Here is a 13,754-nt window from a genome sequence, read left to right as displayed (position 1 = left end):
GAAGTGATGCCAAGCATTCCTCCCTCAAAAAATGTTTCCGAATACTTTTCGATCACTCATCCTCACCTTCTGCCTCCGTGTTGATTTCTCAGCGAAGTACGAGCACTGTGCCACCACATCGCCACCGAGCCCGGACAGCTGAGCTTCAACAAGGGCGACATCCTGCGCGTTCTGAGCAAGGCTGACCCCGATTGGCTGCTCTGTTCCCTGGGCTCCACCCGGGGCTTGGTTCCAATTGTCTACGTCACCCTCAACAGCATGGAGGACAGCCAGGAGGCCCCTGGTTTCGGGCAATGCTGAGCAAGAGAAAACTGTCCGAAAGGTGAAGCCAAACAGACATGGAGGGTATCCCTCCCGCACACGGACCTCACACAAAAACCCGTTTTCATCTGTAATTTAAAGGGAAAAAAAGACAAATCATTGTAGTAAAGCTGGAGAGGATGCAGACATGACTGCGAGGGCAAGCATGCAGGCTCAACCACAAACAGACATCTGCTTCAAGGGTACACCCAGACACGTATGCATGCATACATCCAAAAAACAAAAAAGCACCCCACAAAGATCACAAACAAACCCAAAGACTCTCAAGCGCTTCTTTCTCTGCCTCTCCTTCTAGCTTAGCAATGTGCAGGTCCAGTCTATTTATCATCCAGCTCTAATTTCAAAAAAATAGGCAGATCTCTCGTGCTCCACACCTGGCTGCACTGTGCTGTACAGCTGTGCCACACGTTGAACTCGCCGCTCAAACGATCGCCCTCGGTGCCGGCGCAGGTTAGTTTGACGTCCTCTTGTAAACTTAGTGCTAATATGATCTTTGCATTCGTGTAGAAACGAGTGAGTCTTTGCTTTTTGGTAAGATTGATATGAATGTAAGAGCTTTTGGATAAATGTTCTGTGATTCAGCATATTTTTATTATTCTAATGAGACGGTGGAGATCTGCACACGAGCTCGTGGCAGCAGCTGTTCAGACATTCAAAGTGAAAAGAGAGCAGAAGGAGAATCAGCTTTTTCTTTTTATCCTCCGTTTTGTTTGATCTGCCTTCGTTTAAGTGTGACTGTTGGATGGATAGACAGTCAAAGTAATCCTCCTTTCCTCACAGCTGGGATAAAACCATGGTTGACACCGACGACTTGCATGAAATCTCTCGAAATCTTTTGCTTTTCCTTACCGTCCTATTTCCCCCTCTCCTCACTCTCACATCTAAGAAGACTTGACAACCTGTGAGGATGGCAGGACTGAGCTGGTGGTAACACGGCCCGATTTATTGGTACATACTGTAAATGCATTAGTGACTTAAACGTCTGATAAATTCTATTTATTTAATAAGTTGAGGGAAGCACCTAAATGGATGCTTACAGAAAACATGGATGTCAAATGAAAGCAAAGCATAGCTGTGCAGGTGTCTTTGGAAAAGGGGATGATGGGATTTACTCCAGCATGGAAGTTTATTCCGGTTCAAAGTGCAAAGATCTCATTCATGCCTTAAAGCACAAGTGTCGAACTCCAGGCCTCGAGGGCCAGTGTCCTGCAGGGTTTAGATCTCACCCTGGGTCAAGTCGAGTTCATTACCAGGCCTCTGGAGCCATTTAAATCAGCTGTGTTGGATCAAGGACACATCTAAGACCTGCAGGCCCTCGAGGCCTGGAGTTCTACACTTGTGCATTAAAGAGTGCAGGTGGGGGGGGCACCTGTCCAGCTATTTGTCCTGATGGTGTATTTTGTACATGCTCTGACGCGTCTAATGCGACGCGTCCTCCAGATTTATGTCTGCACACGTTCACGTGAAAGAAAAGGAGATCTGTGGTGATATTTTTGATGTTTAAAGGGAAACCCCGACACATTGTTTGTGATGGAGGCTCTGGGGGGGGTCCTGTTCAGGTGCAAAATGTGGCCTTAGGCTCAAAATGAGTTGATGGAGAACTAAAATTCCGACTGTATACTTTAAACGTATACAGAAGGCCAGTCTGGAAAATTATAAACAGGTCAAATTAATGTACATATATTAAATAAATGAATGCTTGTGTATTTTTTGAAAATCTCACATAGGATATAATTTCACCATTTCAGTTTTCCGTTGCTGTATAGTTTTTATTTTTATGTAAGACTTTTAACATCTAATTTCAGCGAGATGATTAACATTTCATCCAAATGTAAATATATTTAAAACCCTCCTGAATTAATTTCTGCTGTAGAGCTGTACGTACAGATGTTATTAAAGGTTTCTCAGTGCATTTTATGTTGACTACAGAAAGCGAGCATAAGCTTTAGTCTCACTGCTAACCAACCTGCTGACTGTAAGTTGCCCGTCACGTTGGAGGAAGGTTTGCTGTTCGTTGCCATCCTGCTCAGAGCTCACCGGGGACCGACAGAAATAAACACACAGTAATTAAAACAGAGACGGGCGAGGGAGGCCCAGGGGGCCAGAGGCCAAGAGAGACTTCTTTTTAGAATTAAGCATTTAGATATCTGGGATGTTGTGCATTAAAATACTTGTAGGAGTGACATAAGAGAGAAGGAAAGAAAGGAGTGATCTTTGTTTCTCTCGTCTGTTTTCTCCCTGCATTCTCTCTCCCGGCTGCCTGTAAATACCTTCAGCATCAGTGACACTGCTCTTCTCTCTGTGTCCAGACTATATGATGTGTACGTATGACATTATCAAACTACTATGGATGTTAAATAACAAAGTGCTCATGTGATCACAAACTCGTGTGGCTCCAGTGTCTTTTTCCCCCTCACACGTCACCTTTTGAAGGGATTTTTCTACCCGAGAACACTCTGGATTTATGGGCAGCATCCAGCTTACGACTCGGTTCACTGCGTGCTTATTAAATACCTGCTTCATTTATCAGTGAGGCTCTGCGCTGCCCCAGTGATGGGCATGCTGAGTAAGTGTTCCCATCTTAAATTTTACTGGAAAAGCATAAAACTAAGTGGCTGCAACCAGAGATGTGTCAGGCAGTTGTATTATTATTATTATTACTACTGAGGGTGCAAGTTGTGCTTTCTGCTTTAATGCTATGCCAACGCGTTCAGCTGCTTATGATTTATGAGTGGTTAAGTTTTCACAGGACTCCATGCAAACTAAATACAGCTTTACCGCTTCCATAGGACGTAAGTAACAGCCAGGTACTGCTAATCAAGCCTACTTGATAAACTAGGAATCAGTAAGTTTAAGCACCTGTGTAAAAGCAGATGTTTGGGCATTTTACAGCAGGTAAAATAAGCATTGAACACATCACCAAATTTCCAAGTAAATCTATTTCTAAAGGTGCTATTGACATGAAATTGTTCATAAATTCTCAATGATCCCAAACACAGCAGCAAATCTACAACAGAATGGGTGAAAAAGAAAAGAATCAAGGTGCTGCATGGGTCCGATCACAGTTCAGACCTCAACCTTATTTAATACTGTGCATAAACAAATGTCCACAAACCTGAATGAACTGTAGCGATGAATTCCTCCACAATGCTGCGAGAGACTCGTGAAGTCACACAACAGACTGAATCATCTTGTGTGGTGGATGTTTTGGTTTTTTTGTTTTGTTTTTAGGAGTCTGCACAGAGCTCTGTGAATTTCTCCATGATTATATATAAAACACAAGTCTGTTTTTTTTATTATTATTATTATTATTATTCTGTCTCATTAAACACCAGTTGAGTTTTCCAGTTCCAGTGGTGTTCCAGTTACACAGGTTAATTGTCTGCAGATCTGAAGTAGATTTAAAAAAGAAATCCTTCCCATTACGCCCTCAATATTATTATCATTCCACGTGTAGCACATGTTGCCACCAGAGGGCGATATTGTCTTTTTGTCTGAGCCACCTGTGCATGAACTAATGTGCTGCACACTGAAGATGTATTTGAGAGGCAAACATATCAAATCATTTTTCTACTTCTATAAGTTGTCCTCTCTTTAAGGAGCTGTGTCTCCACACATGCCCTTCTGTACTGATGTCAAGCTACACAAGTTGAACTTTGGTTGTAGTTAAGAATATACCTGTTTAATCTAACCGTACTGCTAAAGCTCATTGAACCAGCCTGATCCATGAGTGGATTTAATATTATTCTAAAGTCTTTGAAGCAAAACATACTTCAGAAGTGTTAATTTGCAAAACAATTTTGCATAAAATGTAGAAACAACATTTGAAACAAGGAAATGAGAAAAAAAAATTGACATAAAATTAAGATTTCATTGAAGGGTAGTGTCATATATCCTCAAACAGCAACAACACTGATAATTCAGTGTATATAACACTTAATGTGTTTAGGATTGCGGGGGGTTAAATACCTGTATACTTAGGAGACATTTATATTGGGGCAATTAAGGACAGCTCTTGGTTGAAGAGGTAAAGCTTACAGTGATGTCAGTCAACAGCTCATCAAAGCCAGGGTGGGTAATTTAACACCAGCTAAGAGCTGAGCATCTGTCTGCCATCAGGGAGGTTTGCCAGCGGTGCTGACAGATATGCTAGTGAAAGCCGTGCATCATCATGTGTAACTTAATCTGATGATTCACCTGGTTTCAAAGCACAGAGCATGTTAGACTTCAACATACACTAAATAGTCGATAACATATAACCCCTGGTGATATAAAATGTCACTCTGCAAAATGAATCTTTCCCCAGTTTGTTGTGGAAGAGCGTCACAGATATGCACTGAGCTCTGAGTTCAGCTCCAGCACACAGGTGGGTATTTTCCACAGTCACTGATGAGAATATTCTGTTTATCAGTGCTGCTGTCTTTCAAATGTTTGACCTGACAAAGTAAAAATTATATTAATATGTGCAACATTTTACAGACTCTGTAATGCTACAAAAGCTACACATGTTGTATATGATATGAATGACCACATGCTTTAATTAGCTAGAAACAAATCCTCAAGTGCCCTCGGTCATACATCTGTGCAGTTATAGAGCAGTAAGATCACGACTCTCCCAAACTGATACCAGGCGTTTCTAATATCCTCTGAAGAGCTACAGTTCTTTTACCTTTTTACTGAACCATGTTCCAATTATAGTTCTATAATGGACATGGACATAATGTGTAGACTCTCAGGTTTCATTCGAGGGTATCCACACTCGGACTGGATGAAGGGTTTAGGAGCATCGGCTCCTTAGTGTGCACCACCCTCTTTTGAAAGGGAACAGAAGTCATTGGACAATTGACTCAAAGGCTATTTCATGTGCAGGTGTGGGCGATTCCTTCGCTATGTCATTATCAGTTAAATAAATAAAAGGCCTGGAGTTGATTTGAGGTGTGGTGCTTGCTTTGGCAGATTTTGCTGTGAACTGACAACATGTGTTGAAACAAGCCGTCCCAAGCTGTGAAAATAGATTAAAAACAGCCCAGAAATTGCTACAATATTGGGAGTGGTAAAATGGTACATCCTGAGAAAGGAAGACGGCACTGGTGAACTCAGCAATGCAAGGAGACTTGAACATCCAAGAAAATAACAGTGGTGCATGAGCACAGAATCATTTCCATGGTGAAGACAAACCCTTTACAACAGCCAACCGAGTGAATAACACTCTCCAGGAGGTCAGCGTACTGATATCCAACTACACCTAAAGAGAAGATGGCATGAAAGTAAAGGGTACAGAGGGCTCACTGCAAGGTTAAGCCACTCATAAGCTTCAAGAATAGCAATGCTAGACTGGACTTTGCTGAAAAAAGAGCTAAAAAAGCCAGCAAAGTTGTGGAAAAACATTCTTTGGACAGATGTTAAAGAGATTTACTTCTACCAGAGTGATGCGTGGAACAGCTCATGATCCAAAGCAATCCACATTGATGATGTGACACAGGACAAAAGCAGCTGAATGAACTCTGAGGTGTTCAGAGGCTTACTCTCTGCGCAAATCCAGCTAAATGCAGTCAAATTGATTGGGTGGTTTTTCTAATCCAGATGGACAATGACCATCCAAACATACAGGAGTTTATCAAAGCGAAGAAGTGGAATATTCTTAAATGGACAAGTCACCTGATCATGAGCATGCATTTTACTTGTTAAACACTAAACTTCAGACAGAAAGGCCCACAACAAACAGCAACTGGAAGCTGCTGCAGTAAAGTTGTGGTATCACAATAAAAAGCAGGAAACCCAGCATCTCTGTCTCTGTCCAAATACTTATGGACCTAACTGTATTTCTTATCACAATACTGAAAAGTTCCAGTCAAGGGTCCGGTCTCAAAACCTGAAATAACTCACAAAGACAGAAGTTAAACACATTTCCAGCGCTCAAATGCAAAGTTAGAAGTACATGCATCAGTGCACAACGTGTCGTGTCTGCTTACATTTAAATGCACAGCTTTTTTTCCCTGGAAATGTTTTTGTTAATATTGGTGCAAGTTTTTCAGGCTAATAACGGCTCAGCTGAAACTGCAAATCAACTGAAATCAGCTCACGGTCAGGCAGCTTGCCCTGGACACATTACTCACATTTGTGATCAGATATTGCCAATTTGTGTATTTTGCAAGAATCACTTCTTTGTGCTATTAATATTTCTGTGAGCCACTCTTGCAGACACACTGACTGCTGTGTGCTGACACACGGTGAGTGCCTCTTATTTGTGTCACAGTTCCTCTTTAATGGTTTAACCGCAAAGACGTAGATTAGATTCCCCTGAAAAGATGCCTTTTCCTCAGAAAAATGACCGCGCTTCCATTTCTTCTTCTCCATTTATTTATTCTTTTGCATATAAGTATGTCCTAACTCAGAGCAGCCTGAGCCATTGTGATATATGTGGCTACACGCCTATACCTAATGTAATGAAAGAAGAGAGGGATTTTCCTTCTTGGGAGTGTCTTTGCACTATAATGACAGTCATGGCACAAGGATCTGTTGGGAAATAAATGAAGGAGTTGTAAGAGAAATGTTGGCGCATTGACTGTAGATGACGGATGATCTGATATCCTTGTGTTGGTGTTGTTCCCACATCATCATAATCAATCCGTAGAGGACAGCCTAGTGTGAAATCTAATGCTCTATATTTCCTGAATGTGTGGTGGAGGATAACAAAGGCCTTCTCACACACCAGATTAAACTTTATCCAGATAAGTAAATTATTAAACGTCTCACTGACACTTCCTTGAAATTTCACTCCAAATTTACCAGCGTGTAAATTCTCGTTTTCTAAAGTTACCTCACAGACCGTCTATTACATAAAACCCAAATAATGCCTCATGGTCTCACTTTGTGGGGGTTTTATGTTACTGTGAAAGGGAAGTTGTGCAAGCTCACAACAAAAGCTGACTCAGCTGAATAAGCAGCTGCAAAATGGACGTTTGCAGCTTTGTTTTCTTTGCTTTTACACAAATAAAATTGAGTTGCTGGAGTTTCGGACGTCTGCGTAACTGTGAAAACAGTGAGGCCAAAGTAGTTCCTGTAAATCCTGACATCTTAGGAAAGTGGCCTTAAAAAACAAACAAAAAAACCCAACTCATGTAGCCACTGAAACTGTGAGTAAATCAAAGATTATATGAAAGTTCTCTGATCATTGTGGTGATGCAGTGGTTGAAAATGTGAAGGTCTCTTGGAATTAGCCAGTTATTGGGTTCAATGAAGATTCCTGGTAATGGAGCCATAATGTCTTTAAACAAGAGTCTGAGGTTTTGCACAGAACACAGCAGTCCACAGAGCTGTCTATGCCAACGTTTGATGTTCACCACATTCACTAAACCAAATCCTAAACTGACATATAACCATGTAATTATCAGTTTAGCATTTCAACACTTGGAATGCTATCTGCCTCTTAACCAGGGTTTCAGGCCTGTGTGACACCATCAGTGTTTTGGAAAGACAAACCTGCACATACACAGTTATGCAGGATCCAAATACCCAGAGAGACCAACGAGTAACTTTCATATCTGAAATAGGCCACTTTAGCCTGGGACCTGTGGTGGCAGGCTGTGGTTGTGGCCCAGCTGCAGGAGAGGGGTCAAACAGAGGGCTCCGCAGTAACGCACTGGTACTGTGAAGTGCAAAGTGCACCATACCTAGAACTGGAATCAAAAGGCAAGGGGTGAGTAAAGACTGGTCATCAAACTATGGTGTGTGTGTGTGTGTGTGTGTGTGTGTGTGTGTGTGTGTGTGTGTACACATGTTTAGACATCTTTGTGAGGACAGAAAGTTGGCATGTTACTATACTTGTGGGGACCAACATCCTGGTCCCAGCGAGTTTGAAGCCATTTTTGAGGCTCAAAATGTGGTTTTGGTGTACAGTTAGGTTATGGTTGGGGTTAGGCTGAGGGTTAGGGTTAGGCATTCGTTTTCGATGGTTAGGGTTCAAGTATGGAAATCATTATGTCAATTAGATGTCCTCACTAAGATATAAAAACGAGTGTGTGTGTGTTTTTGTGTGTTCTGACCTGCAGTCATTTTGATTTATTCGTGGATATTCATACAGTTTTCATGCAAAACAGTTTAAGCTCTCAGAACTCTGTCTTCTACATGCTGGGTTTACTGGAAACTCTAAACTGACCATAGGTGTGAATGTGAGAGTGCATCGTTGTCCAGGATGTGCCACACCTACCACCTTATGAGAACAGGGATGGGTTCCAACCTTCCCACAGCTAAATGATGGCTGGTTAAACCAACCAAGCGCTTTTAAGCACTTTTATCATATTTTCAAAGCAGTTATGATTCATTATATGAGTCATCTAAAGAAACTGTGAAGATGTTCAAAGCACTAATTACAGTCCTGTAAAAAAATATCAAAACTAACTTTGATATTCAGCTAACCAGAGTAAATACAAAATGCATATTTTAAAAACATTATTTAATTTATCAAAGGAAAATCTATCCAAACTTAGCTGACCCCGTGTGGGAAAAATAATTGCCCCAGATCAGGAATTAACTGTGACCCAGTTTAATTTCACCAGCCACACCCCGGCCTGATTACTGCCAGACCTGCTGAACCAAGAAATCGCTGGAGTAGAGCCTGAGAAACTGAAGCAGGCTTAAAGATCTCAAAAAGCATCACATCACAATCTAAAGGAAGAGCTGAGAAATAAAGTCACATTTATGAGTCCGGAAAGGTTACAAAGCCATTTCTAAGGTGCTGAGAGCCACCATCCACAGGAGTGCATCAACAACTCATCCAGAAGGCAGAGTGAGGACTGCAGATCAAAGTTAAGGTCAGTGTTCATGATTCAACAATGAGATCATATTCAGATGGTTTGGTGCGACTGTCAGTAGGCTGGCCATGCTAGAAAACTCTCCAGTGTGGAAATTTCTCAATAATATCGGCCAAAAGTTCTCCACAGAGATGTGAAAGAGTCATTCTCAGTCATCCAAACACTTTAGTGCAAAAATAGCATTTCTTTGATGATCTGAAACATGTTAATATGACAAATATGCAAAGAAATAAAGAAGGGGCAAATATTTTCCACACAGATGTCTATGAACACATCTATGAACATGGGTTCAGCCCCTATTGTAAAGCTAAATAAGCCAGGGTCTGAATATATACCTACATTAAGATGAATTATAGCATTGTAGTGAAGGTCATTTACTCATTTTCAGTCTTAACAGAGAGTAGAGCATCATCGACAAAGAACACAGGCACGATTTGGATTTTTTGGGGGGGAAGCTTTATTTTGATAATATCAACACTCACATAAATCCATATGACCAACAAACTGCTTGTTCCTGAGTTTTAAGTTGCTTAGCGAACCAGACACTAAACAAACAATCACATTTTCAGTTTTTTCATGTACCGATATCACAGACCCTTTACATCTAAAACAAAACACACAGAATACAAAACATAACGTCCTTCAAAATATTTTGTCTTTCATAAAATTGATAGTTACATAAAAAAGGCAAGATATTGTTTTAGTAGGCAGAAAAATAGCTGATCATTTTCATATTAAGCTTAAATTCTTAATTTATTCATGTTGTGGTCGATCCCATCTTTCTCCTCGCTGACTTGGAACCACTGCTCTGGCTGAAGGGTCAACGTTTGATTCACTAGGGTTTCACTCCAGTGCAGCGTTTGCCCTGTAGGAATACAAATGTTCAGAAACCCCAAGGTCATTATTTTCACCACGGCTTTAACTTCCTGTTTTGTCAAGCATGGTGCCTAATGACACAGTAACAGGGGACTCTTGTGTAATCCAGTCGAGTGCAAGAACAGCGATTAAGTGATTGCAGCTTGTGTCTCGACTTGTGCTTTCTAAGATAAAAACGTACGGGTCACTAGCGAGGAATAAAAGAGAGTGTTCTAAAAATAACCAACTATCTATCACAAAAGCAACACAGAGGGTAACAATGTGCACCTAGCAAACAGCTGAAGGTGAGAGGTGAGCACCACCACATGACCAGTATCAGGATTAGCGGTTTAACAGTTCATTGGCCTCAAAACACTTGAAATTAAATGAGGCTTGAAACATGTGGCTGCTTTGGTTAAAGTCTGTGAGGAGTTTAACTGATGATGCCACGACAGCATAAAGTCCAAATATATATGATCTAACATTTCTAAATCTCACTATTTAATACGTTGCAGCTTTTTCTGGTGTTTTTATTTGAAGACATGTTATTATTTATTATTTATTTATTGTATTGCTTAGTAAATGTTATATTGTAAAATAAGAATAAGTGCATGTGAAATGTGCACTGGTGTCAATTTTAAATAATAAACATCTGTTTAAGGGTTATTTTTTATCCATAACACTCATCTTGGCCTGACTTCTAACCTCAGTGTCTAAACCTTCAGGCCTAAAGTGACCTCTGTTCAGTGATGTAAAAACAATTGAAATCCAGATGTTTCAGGCACCATCCCCCCAAAAATATCCAGAAGCTCGTCACAGACAAAACATTAACCCAAGAAAGCAAAAGGAGACGAATTGGAGATGAAGCAGGAGATTAAACTAACATCTTACTGATGTAGAAAGTCCATGTTAGGAGGTGGTGGGTGTAAGTTCTGGTGTTTTAATATTAAAAAGACTTTGATTTGATTTAAAATTTGGACCTTTGGACTTTTAAATTCACTGCTTGGTTTTAACTTTGCCTGAAGATAAGTTTCACACAGTGGGACTGATGTGATGATTTTCTGGGAGTACCTGTTCAGCGCACATAAGCAGTCTTCTTAAAACTGCAGCTTACATTCCTAAAAAGCAGCACTATTCCTTCAAATCAAGTGTATTTCGCTTAAGTAGGGTCACCATCTCGTTTAAAAACATCTAAAGAGTTTATCTTGCTGAGAAGCAGAGTAGAGTGAACGTACCGTGTAGTTTTGTTTCTTGCAGAATTTCCTCAGCTGATCCACGTGGCGTTTCAGACCTTCCACCCACTTTTCATCAACGGGGGCGCACATTGTCCGGCCACCTCTGGACAGAAATCTGCCAGAACACAAATCACTCAGGTCAAAATGAGCTTGTGATAGCAGCATGTCTCTATATCCTGATCCCTTACATACATAATCCACTGCACCTCATCAGAACTTACATTGTGGCATCAATAGCGCAGCCTTGTCCCTGGACCTGATGGTGGTAGTTTGCGACGACACCTTTCCCGATAGGTTTTTTTGCCACACTCAAGCAGCAGTCAACGGGCACCTGTGCCAGCGTCACTGAAACACAAAGAAGACCGTGTCAGCAAAAGGTGACGCTCCAAAACGAAACCACGAACACATGCTCTGTCTCTGAGGTCATGTTTGTGAAGGATAAGGTGACGTAGGTTCAGTCCAGCTGAGCTGTGAGGTTTTACAGGAAAACAGCTGTTATAGTTTTTTAAGCGTCAGGTTACATATCAGGTTCGTATATTTGCCTCTTTTCATTCATAGTTTTTAAGATTTTTCTTTTTAGTTGCATCATTTTTCATCATTACTACTTTTATATATTTAAAGAACATATTTCCAGGAAAGGTTTGTTCAGCACTACATGCGTGCAACTTATTAGTAGTTATTAGGATGCAGTCCCCAGAGTGACGAACACGCCCAGGGGCATGGCACGCTTTTGTCACTGGACAGGGATTTTCCACAGTTGAACTTTAGCTTTCACCTACAACAAAGAATGCACCAAGGCGAGGGGAATGCCACTGCCACACCTTTGCCATTGCACTGATAAACAATGCTTATCAGCATATTTATAGTTAATTTTCACATTTACTTAATATTCTGCTCATCATTTTACTATATTTTTACTGGATGTCACCCTCATCTCTACATCCTGCACGAGACTTTGCTGTCCTCTTTTGTTCAGCTCTTTAATGATTCATAAATTGTAAATCTAGCAGAAACAATTGGAGATGCATTTGTCAGGAATCTCTGCAAACGTAAAACTCAAATTCTACAGAACCACAGATGTATATTTAGGATTACTGCTTTCTCTATTTGTCATTTCAAGTGATTATTTTTTAAAGATACATTGCATCCCTTTAAGCCTACAGACATGTTTTTGCAGTGATTCATTTCATATTTCTGCCTGAGATGAAAATGCATGAATAGAAAATAAAAAGATTTGGCACCGGAGGATGCCTGGGAGAAACTCACCTGTGCAGTAACAAGCGATGAAAAGGATGGAGAGGAAGAGTCTGCCATCACCCCTTGGAGCCATGTCTGGTCTTGCAGGAAGAGTTGCCTTTTGGTTTCTCTGGAGACAGATGCGCTGATGCAGAGCCTGTTCTTCCCTTCAACAACTACTGTGGCAAAGGAAGTGAGGGGACTGCTGCTGCAGCACTCCTTATATAGGAACCGTGCACTATGCAACCGGCCTGTTCAAACTTTCACTTTTCATCATCCCACTTTGTTCTTCCTGTTTCTACTTCTCCTAAACCCTTCCCTCTTAATCAAAGAAAAATCCCCTCTTTTATTTAGCTTTAACAGCTGTTTCTTGGCACTGTCTGTTGACGATAACAAGATGAAATTAATCAGACATAACATTAAGCACACATTTGATCAAACCCCAGGAGTTTGTAGCATCCGTCCATTTTCTTCCACTTATCCAACTCAGGTCTGCGCAGGTGGAGAAGTCGAAGTCTAAGACAAACAGCCAGTCACACCCACTAGTTTACCGAACCAGTGCATGTGTTTGGACTGTGGGGGGCAGCTGGAGTGACAGGAGAGAAACCCTGCAGACACAAACATGTGACTCTTGCACTGACTTTAAAAATTGATAAAAAATAAATAAATAAATAGCTGTAGTCTGCTTTTGGGAGCCCCACTGGACCACATTGGACTGTATTCTCAGTCACAGTGTCCACTGACATTTCCCATATTGTTTAACAGCTTCTATGGAGATATTAAAGTAACAAGAGCAAATATAGTACAGTTAAATGCTTCGGTCATATAGATTAGAAACAACTAAAGGATTTGACTTGTATCGCTGTGTGCTGAATCCAGTGGACTTGGGCTCACGTACAACTAGATAAGGCATAGCTTAAAGCAAACCTATGAAGCACAGGGTGTGGACACAAGTGAAATAAAAGCTCAACTTTAAAAATAAGGCAGGACATTTAATTTACTTCTATTAAGTTCTAAAAATGGTTAGTAATTCATGGATATGGCAGCTCAGACACTGCAAGGACCAAGAACTGAATAGTGGCACAGTGGTTAGCACTGCTGCCTCACAGCAAGAAGGTCCTGAGTTCAATTCTACCAAGAAGCAGGTGTCTGTGGGGTGTTTCCTAGCAATCGCAGGGCAGAGGTTGTACTTGCAGATCTGGTTGAATGAGATGTAGTCGTGCTTGTTGCACTTTAAAAAAATAAATAATAATTCTGCCTGAAGGAGTACCAGGGCCACATTTATATTTGAAAA

General features: G+C 40.9%; 2 protein-coding genes across 7 annotated transcripts in view; one reads left to right on the top strand and one right to left on the bottom strand.

The window, feature by feature from the left end:
• rusc2 (RUN and SH3 domain containing 2) overlaps nt 1-3,674 on the top strand; it is a 44,116-nt gene extending 40,442 nt beyond the window's left edge. For all 6 annotated transcript variants that reach the window (XM_085476421.1, XM_085476423.1, XM_085476422.1 and 3 more), the window contains one exon: nt 93-3,674. In XM_085476421.1, coding sequence (XP_085332547.1) covers nt 93-300 — 208 coding nt within the window. In that variant the 3' untranslated portion in view covers nt 301-3,674. The remainder of the gene's footprint in view (nt 1-92) is intronic.
• A 5,900-nt stretch (nt 3,675-9,574) lies between these two features.
• LOC146697608 (C-C motif chemokine 19-like) lies at nt 9,575-12,669 on the bottom strand. The gene is made up of 4 exons (XM_085476416.1): nt 12,491-12,669; nt 11,446-11,569; nt 11,225-11,339; nt 9,575-9,999 (listed from the first exon to the last, which is right to left on the bottom strand). Exons 1-4 carry the CDS (start codon nt 12,552-12,554, stop codon nt 9,970-9,972), a joined length of 333 nt encoding a protein of 110 aa, XP_085332542.1. The 5' UTR covers nt 12,555-12,669; the 3' UTR covers nt 9,575-9,969.
• Nucleotides 12,670-13,754: the final 1,085 nt, after the last annotated feature.

This window comes from Copadichromis virginalis, linkage group LG12, assembly GCF_057382275.1.
Source record: "Copadichromis virginalis isolate Kocher_CV1m ecotype Utaka linkage group LG12, C_Virginalis_male_GT1.1, whole genome shotgun sequence".
Taxonomy (NCBI): domain Eukaryota; kingdom Metazoa; phylum Chordata; class Actinopteri; order Cichliformes; family Cichlidae; genus Copadichromis; species Copadichromis virginalis.
The sequence above is the reverse complement of the archived record's forward strand: the minus strand, read 5'-3'. Positions and strand labels throughout refer to the sequence as shown.